This window comes from Botryllus schlosseri, chromosome 2 (genome assembly GCF_051294905.1).
Source record: "Botryllus schlosseri isolate E-star chromosome 2, Bs_hap1, whole genome shotgun sequence".
In the NCBI taxonomy this organism is placed as follows: domain Eukaryota; kingdom Metazoa; phylum Chordata; class Ascidiacea; order Stolidobranchia; family Styelidae; genus Botryllus; species Botryllus schlosseri.
The window spans coordinates 8448706-8462807 of NC_137237.1; the positions used below are offsets into that span (position 1 = coordinate 8448706).

The 14102-nt window shown below is 40.5% G+C and overlaps 1 protein-coding gene across 1 annotated transcript; it reads left to right on the top strand.

Annotated features, from left to right (window-relative positions):
- The first annotated feature begins 1356 nt into the window (after positions 1–1356).
- Positions 1357–13611, top strand: LOC145433308 (homer protein homolog 2-like). Its single transcript, XM_080310373.1, has 8 exons — positions 1357–1646; positions 1712–1868; positions 3222–3379; positions 4487–4589; positions 6581–6723; positions 7427–7583; positions 9123–9314; positions 10773–13611. Exons 1-8 carry the CDS (start codon positions 1642–1644, stop codon positions 10950–10952), a joined length of 1095 nt encoding a protein of 364 aa, XP_080166499.1. The 5' UTR covers positions 1357–1641; the 3' UTR covers positions 10953–13611.
- Positions 13612–14102: the final 491 nt, after the last annotated feature.

The following is a 14102-nucleotide window of genomic DNA, read 5'->3' on the forward strand; positions in this document are numbered from 1 at the left end:
GATTGATTGATTGATTGTTTGAATTCGACAATGAACAAAGAAATATTCGCACCGGAGCTATACCATGATTTTCGTAGCTAATACCTGTTTTCGTACCTGTTACTTTACAGCTTACAGTCATCCTGCTCTGTCGATTAGCAATCCGCTCATGAACGCCGGCTTGGGAATGGGACCCACTGCGATAAATCGAATGACGCGAGTGTCTCGCAATAGCAATTTACTGTGTAGAAGCGCTGTAAATAGTTATGGTCGTATTCTCTATTATGTCGTACTAGTTTCATGCCTTTGTCATTAGTAATAGAATATAATTGGCATAGAGATGAAACTAGTACATTAATCAATGCACATATTGTACAATGTAGATTGTACCATAAAGGCTATGATTGTACGTCCAGAGTCATAAATCGCGTTCTTTTTGGCTCATCGCCATCTGCGTTCTGCGAGTTATCTTATACATCATGTATAGGCTACATTTCTAGATAACACTACACTAAACAAAAGACAAGTGAAATTCGTTTCGACCGAGAGAGATATGATATTCTTTTTCGCCTGCACCATCGAGATGCTTTGACGACGGAGTTGCGATACGGCCGTGAGGTCATCTATAGTCTGCGCCTCCGTTTTTTCTTCTCCATATGCTATCCGTGATTGCTGAGCACCTAGCAGGATGGCTGCGGATACCAATTTCCGAGTCTTTGGTATGACCCGGCCGGGGACGACCTACCGATCGAGAAGCCGGGCGCAGTGGTGGCTTTTGGGGTGGGCAAAGTGGGCGGTCGCCCGGGGACCCCCTGGTCGAAGGGCCCCCCTCTTTGGTTCTACCGCTTTTTTCAAGGGTTGTAGCGAATAGACGTGGAAATCCTTGTACCAATCAAGAAGATGTTTCCGTTCAGATGAGTAAATCATCAAATCTCCGCATTTGTTATTAAAGTCCCATACCACGACAGTAATGAAGTCTCTGCATGCCTGTGAAGGCTCCTCCCCCAGAAGCTGCGATTACATACTTATAGGGGGCCCCCCGGAAGTCTCGCCCAGCTCCCCCCCTTCCCCAATCGTAGGGTCACCACTGGCCGGGCACATACCCATTACACTATCTCACATCTCAGCATCTCAGTATCTCAGCATCCAATCTTTTCATGTTATAGCAGTCTTGTGGTATGTTAGTTATCTGTAGCCTGATACGTAGTAGTACGTAAATACTTGGCGCATACGAAGCTACGCCGTTAGAAGGCGCTCTGCATCATCTTTTGACGTTGTCCTTCTGATCGCGTTGTGTCTATATGCAGTTCTGTTTGCAAATTGAAGCAGTGGATGGAAAATCGGAATTCCTAAGTAGATCAAATGATAGTTACAAACTTGGACTTTGCTTTGATCTTCTGTGATGCATCTAAAGATATGCTTATGGCTATTATTATTTACATCGATTACGATGTTGGCTTCTTCAGACGATGTTATTTTAACGCTGGAGCTACCTGAATTGCAGTCTGTATGGTCTACCCCTCGCCGGTTCTACGTATACATAATCGTTTCTAGTAACTTGGGTGTGTTATGTAACCAGTGCCTGTTATGCTGGGAATGGATCTCTGATTCTCTGAAAATATACCTTATACTGTGAACTCGTGGGAACATTCTATCCAAGCAATGGGGTATGTTATTGTGATGCTATCTTTTGTTAATGTGATACGGATGTAATGTTTGCCTTTACTTACAGGGAGATTCCAATCTATACGGCAAAGGCTCATGTTTTCGTTATTGATCCAGTCACCAAGAAGTCTTGGGTCCCTGCAAGTAAAAATGCAATACCCGTCAACTTCTTCTATGATTCTTCAAGAAACACTTACCGTATAATCGGTGTTGAGGACTCCAAGGTTTGAAAATTTGTGTATCTTTTCAATGACTTGAAATATAGATGACTGACGAGATGTATAATGTATAAGCAACTATGTTGTTGAACTATGACACCATATTGAAACTGCGTAAACACTTGATATTGAATACTATGTGAACTCTTTTCAGTCCAATAGAGTTACGAATAATACTATTATTTGCTGTTATGCAACCATCACTTGTTCACCACAGTCAGTGACTCAGTTCCATTTAACGCTACTTTTTGCAATTCTGTGTTAGTGGTAGAGTAATGTTATTTTCATTGTGTGTCATACTCACAAACTACCGCTAGTGTGTATGATTTGGTTATGTGATGTTCCATCAGACGTTGGAAGCACTGGCATTCCAATTCAATTTCAATAAATTTATTGTTAACAATTTTATCATTTCAATACACCATGCTGAGATACTGGTCATATTGACTCATCAAATTTCAGTTTCTATTCTGGAGACCTCGTTCCTTAAAATTTTCGATTGCAGAAACCATCTTTTCATTGCAGATATTTGACTTCCTCAATCGTTCACACTTTTAGTGGCTTTAGTATTTGTGCAGGATTAACCTATGTTAACCTAAATATTCCTTCATCTTCTGTATGGGCTAATAAACAATTCAAGTACGCCGTACTTCGCAAAAATTCAGAAGACTGACTATTCCAAAACACAATGTCGAAGTAAATTTAGGTATGCATTGTAGTTGTGACAGGGGTTGAAGACTAATAATTCATCATCTCCATGAATTTTTTACCACTTGCACATAATCTTGAATGGTTCATTAGCTTGTATTGGCATCACATCAAACAATATTAGTACAGTAGGCTATGTGAAATGGTTTCTGGTTCTGGAAGTTTTGATTTATGATTGGAGTATTGTGCAGGCGTGCAGCAGTTGATATGCAATGTGCTGGAAACTTATTGGATTTCTTCTCCACTTCAATGCCTTTTTTTCTTCCCCATGAATATGATTGATGATTTGTTACTTGCCTTATAGCGCAATGTTGTGTGGTATTAGGCAACTTTAGGATGTTGTATAGTGACTTGGTGGCTTGATAGTGCCGTTATCACGAAATTTATGCCATTGAAACAGTAATATGCGAATGAAAATCAACTTGGCATTGAATAATTAATGAAATGTGACTCAGCTTTTCGCTCTACAGAGCAAGTGTTATAAATTGCATCTGTCTCATGTCTTGCAGTTGTTACCATTGGATAATAGTGTAAATTTATTTGGATATTATAGTACCTATTTGTTATCAGCCGAATGTATATTACTCTGTTTGCAACTTATTGAATTTTTGAATACTTCAGATAGTGACAGTATGCATGATCTTGTTACAGCCCGTTATAAACAGTACTGTCACGCCAAACATGGCTTTCAACAAGACTTCAACAAAATTCGGACAATGGGCCGACGTCCGCGCCAATACAGTGTATGGGCTTGGTTTCTCCTCTGACACACTACTAAATAAATTTGCCGATCAATTTGAAGATATTAGGTTTGTAAGAATTTGGTATCCATTTATTTATTATTACATTCATATCTGTACTGTGATATTTTGAGATGATGGACCTTCAGTGTCCTTACTTTGCTTAGAGCTGCATAAAATATCAGTTATTGGCAATAGAAAATACTTGAGATGGTAGAGTTCATGGGTTCATTACTACTGTTATTGTGGTATGCCGGTATGGTTCACCGTACTACATCGGCAATAATAACATTGAAATAGTCTCCTCATAACATCAATATCATTTATAGGCCAATTTGGCATACTTTCAAATGGTTTGATTTGAATGTGCTACCGTACCCTGATGATATAGGCAGTATTTTTTATGTGTGTTCCCTTGACATTTTTGCACCTATGGTTGCTGATGCAAAGACCACAACTGACTAATTACGATTACGGGCCATCATGACAAGCTCATAATTGAGTTCATAATGCATCTTTTATCATTCTTCGATAGACTATTCTGTCAAATCCAATTTGTGTCTGTATTCATATCAATTATGACCAGATATGGATTTCATGTCATTTTTGCATGTATTACAAGGATCACGTTGTATATTGGCCAAGTTGGTGCTATCAGCCAGTTTGTTTGACTGTAGCATAAGATATGACTTTCTACGATAATTTGAAGGTCTGTCGCTATTGATTCGGGCTTTTAGTGAAAGTAGTGATATCTTAGTGTAGCGATTAAGTGGAGAAAAGTCCGATGCTTGCTCAAGTTGTTGTTTTACATTATCACAATATGCATTAAAGAGCATTCTATAAAAATATTAGCAGTGTTGCCTAGCAGTGTCAATTTAGCTTTGACTTAAATTAGTTTAAGATCATAGCGATTTTTTTTCATTCATTTTCTGCACAGTTAACTGTTTTGTAAATTGAAATGCATTGATCTTGTCAATAGTCTGGTCTTGAGACTCCGACACTCATTGAAAGGTATGATCTACGTGGCACGATCAATAGGCTATAATTTACAGCGTGGTTATTCCGAAGCGAGTGGGGTGCTATTGCAGTATTGACAACCGTTAATTGACATTGATATTGAATGATACTCCATATACTTGATGACGGAATACAAATATCATTTTGACCCTATTTCAGGGAACGTTCCAATAAACTCGATGTCGACTCCTTGCTGAATCAGACCAACGGTATTAAATTGAGTGAAAATGCTACAAGTGCTTCGATGCCACAGAAGGAAAAGGTATGAATTATGTACATGAAGAATATTGGAACATTAACTCGCTCATCTATGGCCCATAGTCTGTCTGTGCTATTTGATGTATTTCAAGTTGAAAGCGCACTGCGCTCTAAATATAATGTGGTCTCGAATTGAAGGAAGGAATAGCAGCCATTTTTCTGGCCTTCGTATTCCAACCGCAACTAAAAGATTTTCCCAAAAGTACTTCAGTTTGAATGCAGTGGCTTCTGAGAAAAATCACTGATGCCTAAATGTTTTTCAACGTTGATTTGGGAACTCGTGTATCTATAGCGCTGTGTCCGTTCAAGGATAGCTAAAACAAGACCATTCATAGCTTAATATTGACTTGGTGTTCTTGTTAACAGAGCTAACAGCTTTGCAGCACCTGTTTTATGTCCGAGCTTACGTCAGGGCTGTGCTGTCAACATAGCGTAGATAGGCTAGTTTTTGCAATTTGACATCTGTCAAGAACATTTAGGAGTTTATAGGTTGGATATGCGATAATGTACAAGCTCTTATCACTGAGAATCCTATGTATGTTTGTTACGCGTGGTCTTATCAAGCCATTGTGGTTGGATGTGCGAGTCCATTAACATTCCAAGTTTCTGGAATAATACTGCCGCCAACCATATTTTCTGCCAACTTCGATTGCATCTGATCTGTGTGTGTGTGTACTCCAAACATAATAAATTGTAGAAAATCATCAGAAATTGTTCAATATGCAAGTGTTAGGCCTAGTGTCATTTTGGTTGGTATTCTCTTAATCATACTCCAGCTCAGTTATAGGAAATATATTCGTGGCATAGGGAGTCCTTTTTTCGTTCCCTTGAGATTTATCCAGATTTGGGTTAGCCTAGAAGCCATCCCTGCAAATTCATTTCAATGATATTTGCCCAAAACTGTTTTGTCTTTGGTACTCGGCCTCAGCTGTTGCTTTGTACGTTATTAACACCTCGCCATTTCTGCTTTTCGTCAGTCAGCGTTTGCCCATCTTTCAACGTCAGAAGTTATTTTATGATGCGCAGGTGAATTTGTCTTTTCCGCATTAAAGCTGTTAATAATTCATACCCTTGACCGTGGGTTGTTACTCGTAAAAAAAAACACCGTGAGAGTGATCTATCGTATCATAACTTGATATTACTCTCATGCGCCGTATTGCTACTCGTCTTTATTGATTGGGTTAATACCCGCGGTGCGTTGGACACACATTTTCGTTTTTGATACATTTTGAGGGTGGCGTCCGTATCAATCTAGATTTATTCACCAGTTCGTCACGTTGGTGTAGAACCTTTCATGATGTCTTGTTTTCAGTTTTGCCGTGCTTACAATGCTAGTGAAGGTGATCTTCAAAAATACCATCTGCATTTCCAAGTAATTATTACATTTAGTAGGCTGAGTAAAATCGCACCACTTTGATGCAATTGGTAAAAATGAAACTAAGCAAAGAAAACGTTTTTAAAGTGTAAGGCATGAGAAAATGACTGAAAACCAGTCGTCAGGTATTGGCATTTGTAGCAAGCATGACAGCGGCGATGCTTTGTTTGTAAAATCTCTTGACACCAGACTGGTCGGAAAGTCCATGAATTTGCATTCGGCTTTACTCTGTCATGTACAACAAATCATGTCGAATTGAAATTTCACACCGCTCCTAACATCGCTTTTAAGACGGTAACAGAAAGAGTACGCTTTGGCTTAGGGCATTTTAATGGCCTGGGGGGAAAAGCGATCTTCAGACTCTCGAAATCGGTGTCCCATTTCCGGAAAGTAATGTGGTTCAATCCCCAGTTGCTTGATTGGTATTTTCCGATTAGCGTAGGCTAAATTTGTGCAGCCAAGGCTAATCTCCGCATACACAGCCGGGTTACCAGCCAGGAATATTTTCCAATTAGCGCTGGATAAATTCGTATGGCCAAAGCTCTAATCTCCCAATGTGCAGCTATGGCTATTGTTAGCAAAAACTTGCTGAGATTCATAAGAATGAGTTTGCGCTTTAGGACATGCTGTTGAAGAAAGAGCAAGACGAAGAGCTGGTTAGTTCTGCTTCGGACGACAGCCGATCGTTGTCGAATCAGAGCAATTCCGAAGTGAAATACCTGCGTATGAGCAACGACAAGCTGAAATTGGCATTGGCGCAGAGGTTGGTTTGGTCGTTTTTCGGAAAAGTGTAGGATCAGATGGGTGTAATGTGCGGCCCTGAGAGGGGAAGTGTGCATCTGGTGACTAGGTGCCGATTTTGAATGGCGTGTTGTCCGCAAAAGGATTCCGATTTATCTTGGTGTGATACGTTTCAGCTTGGGTCAAGAGGGCGAAGGAAAGTTTTTAAAAAAAATCACTAAAATATTTGCATATGCTGACTTTGCACGTAAATATTTTTGACAAAATTACCTGACAATTTATATGCGCTTTGCTTTCCTGCAGCTATTCAAGATTGTTATGTATTGTATGGTATCGAACTTTATTGATAAGTCTCGCCAGCAATGTTACTCATTCTTAATGGAATCGTGGACCTTGCAGCTACCGGTTTTTTCGCATCATTGACATCTGGTCCAATTGTCCAAAAGGTTGCACACCCTATTGCTACACGTAAATTTTGGCGGTGTGCCTCGGTCAAGGCTCGCTTGTTCAAACAACAACATTGCGATTTTATTCTGCGTAGCGTCATGGGTCTCTATCTTGTCTGGGAAAACTGCCTTTTAAATCCAAGTTCAAACGATCGTAACAATATGACGATGTTTATTTGAACGGGTGGGTTCCAATGATGTAAACATCCGGATTCAGCTGCCAATTTAAACAGCGCTGTGCTCGTAATCACTTGGAGTCGCACTATCTTGGCTTCGCAGCTCGTCAAACGCCAAGAAATGGGAAACGGAACTCCAAGCGTTGAAAAACACCAACGCCCGCCTCACCACGGCCCTGCAAGAGTCGATGACCAACGTGGACCAGTGGCACAGGCAGCTGTCCATGTACAAGGAGGAGAATGAAAAATACAAGAAGAAGGTGAACATATTTGTTTTTATAGTGTGATTTGGGCTCGGTAACATGATTGACGGTAAATTTCTGGTTTCGATTAACGATGTAGCCATACCTAGCGTTGTCTTGTCAAAATGAACATTTCCGATATCTGGCGAGCATTCATCGTTTTTATTCAAGTAAAAGTAGAAGTAGCGATTTGCAAGACATTTCATGTAAACATTGTAAAACTATGTAAAGTAAAGAAAATGAAGATATGAAAAGTACTAATGACGCAACAAATTGGCACTATTTTAGAAAATATATTCAGTTACCGTGGTACAGATGCTGTTTCACTCGGTCGTAATGATGATTTCGGTCATAAACGCGATGGAAAGATATCCCGATTACCATCTGAGTATGGCAGACAGGCAAAATCTACTTGTGTACGCCAAAGAAGTAGAAGTATTTCATTACTGGCCAGCTCTGTATTTGGGTGTGTGATTTAGAAGAAAAAATACTGTTCATAATCAATCCTTGTGAAGCTTGTAGTTGTGTGCTGATTTACTTCGAACCAGGGTTGTAATGACTCGTCTCGAGTCACGATTTTCTGATGACTCGACTTGACTCGAGTCATTTCTCAACATGCGGAAATGACTCTACTCGACTCGAGTCAATCTGTGTATTGACTCGACTTGGACTCGAGTCGTTGCGCATGACTCGAACCAAGTCATATGACTCGAAACTCAGACGTCCATGACCGACATTTTATTGTAATTTCGAAGAATAGTAAAGCAACCACACTATTGGGATTTCGTCTATTGGTACTGGTACTTGAAAATGCAACCAGAAACTGCTAAAAGTGAGGAAAATTATTATATCATAAATGCGAACCATTCGATATCACCAAACAGTTATAAAAAGAGGGTTTAACAAGTCTTCAACTGGAAACTGAGCAGTCAACACAATGACTTGGACTCGGACGCGAGTCATCATACCATGACTCGGACTCGCCCTCTACTCCGTGACTTGGACTCGGACTTGACTCTGTGGACTGTGGTGAATTGAAAATAACTCGACCTGACTCGGGTCAAAACTATAAAAGTTGAATTGACTTTTGACTTGGTTACAACCCTGCTTCGAATCAATTAGGCATGTATAGGATTTATCATTGAAATGGAAAGATGAAAATACTTGAATTCACGTTTCGGTGAATCTCAACTTGTTTTTTGATTACCTTATTCGTGATATGCATATTGCCGTGTCTAGAATCCTTTCGATTCGCAGATGCTTTACGTTGTTTTGGGTAGAATTAATTCTAATTTTTTTTATTTAGATCTCTTGTATAGGCCTACTACCCAATCGTGACAAAATGAACCTATGTGTCATCGTGTAGCTTATAGTAGTGTGCCGATTATTATTGATACAACGTATAATGTATTCGAGTCATCATTTTTTCTGATTGAAGACGTTAAATTGCGAATTGACGTTTCGTGAAAACTGTTCCACTTAATGTCTGCTCCTGTCGCCGTGTTTGTTCAAAATTTCAATTTCAGTTTTTCATGTCTTGCACGCTTTTACCGCTAGTGCGCTGAACTGGAGACGGGGGTCTCGCAGACCAAGACGCTGTCCGAGCAGAACGCGGAGATGCGAAACGAAATCAGCGCCCTACGGAAGGAGACGTCGGAGCAAGCGCAGCAGTACAACATGCTGCAGCAGAGAGTGAACGTGCTGGCCGTCGTGGATGCGCAGCATGGTGAACTCAACGTCAGGTATCAGGTACGAAATCCTCGCATTGACATTATTGAACTTTCAAAAGAGACTCCTAACCAGAGGCGTAGTCTGCTTGATACAGAAGCGATGTAAAGTTCTGCTCGGTTTTAAGCGGAAGTAGCGATTTCCAAGGTGTGTAAACTACTTCGAATAGAGAAGTATAAGTCAAGGTTATCATACGTCCTCCTTTTTCAAGAAATCGAGAATGTCCTACAAGGCCGTCCAAATGTCCTCCTTGTTTGCAATTCGTCCTCCATTATAGCTGTGACAGCCAGGTATTGTACAGGCACAAGTAAAGAACGCTGTGAATGGTCCGAAAACTGGATTTCGACGGCAGTGACTGCAAGGAAGACTAAATAGATTACATTAGAGCGGGCCTTACGGGAGTCGAGTCTAAAAAATGACCTTTTTCTGAGCAGTTAAGGTGGCTACTTACAAAATTAATACATGTATATATGCGACAAACGCAAAATGCCCGATGACACTACAAATCGATAGAATCTTTGAAAATAAGTATTCACCTTCAGCGATACGGGGGCTATTTCAGGAGGTTCTTGTCACAATTTCACTCATAAAAGCCATAGAAACTTATCATAAAACAGATTCCTACACTCCAAAATTCAAATTGGTAGGGTATGTAGTTTTGCCTAAAACCAGTTCAAGTTGATGCAGATGTAGCCTGAAGACACCACCGCATGAGTAAGTAGTAAATGTAGGTAAAGCATACTTGAGTATTCTGTAATAGTAGACTGTATGTCAAATATGTCTTGAGACCAAGCACGTAGCCAGCCGAAAAACAAGGGGGAGGGGTTCGATTTTTTTTTAATTTTCTAGCAGCATCAATTCATTAGGGTTAAGTACATATGTAAATTACGAATATACAATCTCCTCTTGTTGACGAACTTGCCAACGAGTCCGGAAGTGCTCTCAATTAGCGAGTCCCTGATCTGTGAACAATTGAATACGTGTGCTTATCAACGAGTGTTACGTAGCCCCTGCGACGATTTGCGCAACTCAAAATGTCCGAGTTGTTGTGGAATCTGTTCTGTAATAACACCGATTTCAAGTGGTTCAAACATTTCATATCTTTTATAACTCAAGCCTTGATAAACATGTTCTGTTGTTTAAGTATTACCGGAATTGAATTACGCATGTACGCACCGCACATGTTTGCGGACATTTCGATTTCATTCAGTTTCGTGATGTCACTCTTCAATCGCCATCGCTAATCAGCATACATTTAACGGCATTGTCTCCAAGTCAACGGGAGATAGGAGCCAAAGCATGATAGGCCCAAGACACGATAGTTAATCGAGCGATGACATCTTTCGTACCAGGCCTATTGCAGATGCGATTGTGTAGGCCAGCGAATATATCGACCCCCGAAACCCCCCTGGCTACGTGCCTGGTAGTGACTGATCATCTATGCGCTATCCGTAGTAACCGGTTCGCTGTCACACGCAGGAACTCCAAAAAGAAAACAAGCTGCTAAAGGACGAGATAACCCGCCTCGAAAACGCGGTGGACGCCAGCGAAAAGGCGAGCAGCAAAAGGAGGCTCGAGGCGCAGGCGTGTCTCGGTCGTCTCGCAGACAAGCTGACAGACGTCACCGAGATCACGCAGAAGCTCCAGGAGACGCTGTGAAGGAAGGAGTTTTTGAAACATTTCCGCGGACCTATTTATTATCAAGCTAGGCGACTAGACCGACGAAATATGCAACGGGTCACCGTCGCTTTGGGTTGAACGGTTATCGGCGAGCGTTTGAGCAGAACCGAACTGATTTCTTTCCTGTTGCAGTTGATTTACTCGATTTTTCTTACGTCTTTGCAGTCTCGTTGTCTACCATCACTGCCGTTTGTATCGCACTATAGATAGCTAACCTACAAATAGATAGGAAACACATGACCGCACGGTTGCGAAACCGGATAGGGCTAGCAATTTCAGGTAGCTCAGTAAACAGATGTGGTAATGGAATAGTATATTCATATTGAAATGAACCCGAATATTTTCAGCTGACACTCGTCAGGGGTAATCAGCTAGTTGAGAATTGGAAAAAACATTGTCTACTGCTGACTACTTACTGACTACTGACAAGTGTCAGCCGAAAATATTAGGGTTCATTTCAATATGAATTCAATTCTAATCTAATTTGGAATAACCTGTGTAGCTATAATTCTAATTTGGGAAAGCTGAAACTTTTCTAGTTGCGATCAATCGTAACAATGAGCTATTCCCATTGTTCGCCACAATGCTGATTTCTAGCTTGATCTGGTTGCACGGCTGTGTGGGTACGTGTTGCTCATCTACTGGGTAGGTTAGTTATCCACAATCACACTCGCCAGACATACGTTGTCCTGTCGCAGCCTGTCACGTTGCGTACTGTTTGCACTTACACATAACCGAATGAACGCAGATCCGAACGTTATCACACACTCGACCACGTGACAATTTACAACGATATTTCTTTACTCGTTAGAAGGGCTGGGCAGAATCGAGCGGCCGAGCGATTCGATTCTGAATTGAGTATAAGCCGTCGAGTATCGCTCTCTACGACGTGATCACAGTATGAAAAAGACAACCACAAAGACTATTATGACACGAAAGATTCTGTCCTCACCTATGTCATTGCACTTTGTGACAATGCTTAGGCTTGATCACGACATCACCGATACGTTATTTCCATTTCCCAGTGACGGGCGTCACGTACTAGGCTACATGTTTCCTATGTTGCGATATAACCAATCAAGGTCGACTAGCGAGTTGATTTCGTTGAGTAGATAAGTTATACGTGATTGTCGCTTGGGATATTTTACCAACTAGAAGAAGAGCTTCGATAAGTGGTGGTTTTGAACCCATATTAGTCATAACACGACAAGTCAAAGTAGGCTGTGGATGTTCATAGAACCGACATTGTGGCGCAGTATGGTAGAGTATGTGCCATTTGAAATAGTCATCGATGGTCATTCGGTCAAGCAATTAAAAAAATATTGGTAACTCGTTATTTTTCTTGTTGACGTCAAAATGCCGCATATTTGAATTCTATTATTACAGTTCTAATGTCGTAATAGGTGGTACTCTAGTTCTCGAGTCGAAGCTTAATACAAGACTCGGAATCTAATCACAAGAATACTCGGTTTTTTGCTCAGCCCATGTTTTCTGTTAAAGCAGTTTTTGGGTAGTGATCTTCATATATCGACATAGATTTTCATAAGTTTCCTCGATTTATTTCATATTACTCGCGTACCTTGGTAGTTTCAGCAGTTGAATTAACCCTAGGATACGAACTAATGACAACGCCATAATGCTGGTTATCGATTACGGCCTCAATAACGAAATATGTTAGCCCAAAGATTACTTATTTAGTAGTGGTATTTCTTCCTTCCGTTGCCTCTTATTTGTCATGGATACCATTCTCGGTGTTGCGATTTTGCTTCCATAGCTACACTACTAAATACAATAGAAAACATTCAATTATTCATATTAAAGCATGCCGGTTTGAGTGGTGAAAATTTGGATTTGGAAGAAACATTTTGTTATTAGAACCTATTTATTCTGCACTGCATATTTTGCGTGAAGGGGGCAAAAGTGAACAATTCTCCCCCGTGCTGATCGCATGCCGTATCAAAATCAGCAATCTGTTCCGAATCCTGGATTGTTTCGTAGGTCATACGTGTGACATTATTCAATTGCTTGTTACCTATATTTTGTCATACATTTAGAACCCCGAACATCTTGTATGTGTTACCTAGTAATCTGCTTTCTCACCCTTCATGGAGATATATTAATACAATACTCTGCGCCATATTTATTGTCCACTCTATGGATGGATTACAATATCTGCATTCAATCAATAATCGCATGTAGCCAGCGCTTTCACTATACACGAGACTTTTTTGAGAAGTTTACCATGCAGTCATATTAGATGTAGTTATAATTTGAATTTGTCGTCATTGTGCTTGATCCGCCCGCAGCAATATGATTCTCACCAATTTCTTGTTTCAGGTAAGGCATAATTTATGGTGCATGATTTCTTGAGCATATGATCGAAATATTCCCTATTTTTGTACTTCCGTTTGTCTCGACCGGCGCATATCTTCACAGCATATTTTCATAACCTTGTCAGTAGTTTTTTTAAAGTTCATCTATCTTACCTGGTTGTCTTCAAAGCGTTATTGTGATAGGGCAGTCGTCGTTGCTTTGTGGCGTCGTGAGAGGTATAATTTGTGTTTGAAAGATTGGTTCGTTTCTAGTTGCTGCTTTTGTTCCCAGATATTTGATTTCTAATACACTCGCTCTGTATTTATGTGTGCCGGGTATCAGTTTGATCTTAGTCGTCAAGTCGCACTTTTCGGAGCTGGTCAGTACGGAAGTACTCGGACTAAAGTACCATTGAAATGGACTGTTCTTAGACTACTAAGCTGGCTTTGGACATTTTTGGATAGGCTTGTGTCGCTCTTATGAGTGAAATTGACACAACGGCAGAGCAAATTAGCTAGGGTTACCATATTTTGGAAGCGGGAAAGGAGGACACTTTTTCAAACTTAGAATACCGATGGACAATACTGAAAAAATGCTAAATTTTTTCCACTTCGTAGTCGGTTGACTAGTCAAAAAGGTCAACTTTTCACTCAGCTCCCGAAATACCGGTCGGAGCGTCACTTCGGTGCTAATTTACGGCATCTCAGTCGAATTTTGCTATGAATTTTACCGAAATTCCTCAAAAAGAGGACAAAATCTCAAAAAGTAGAACATTTTCAAAAACCCGAAAAAGGAGGACAAATCCTCTCAAAGGAG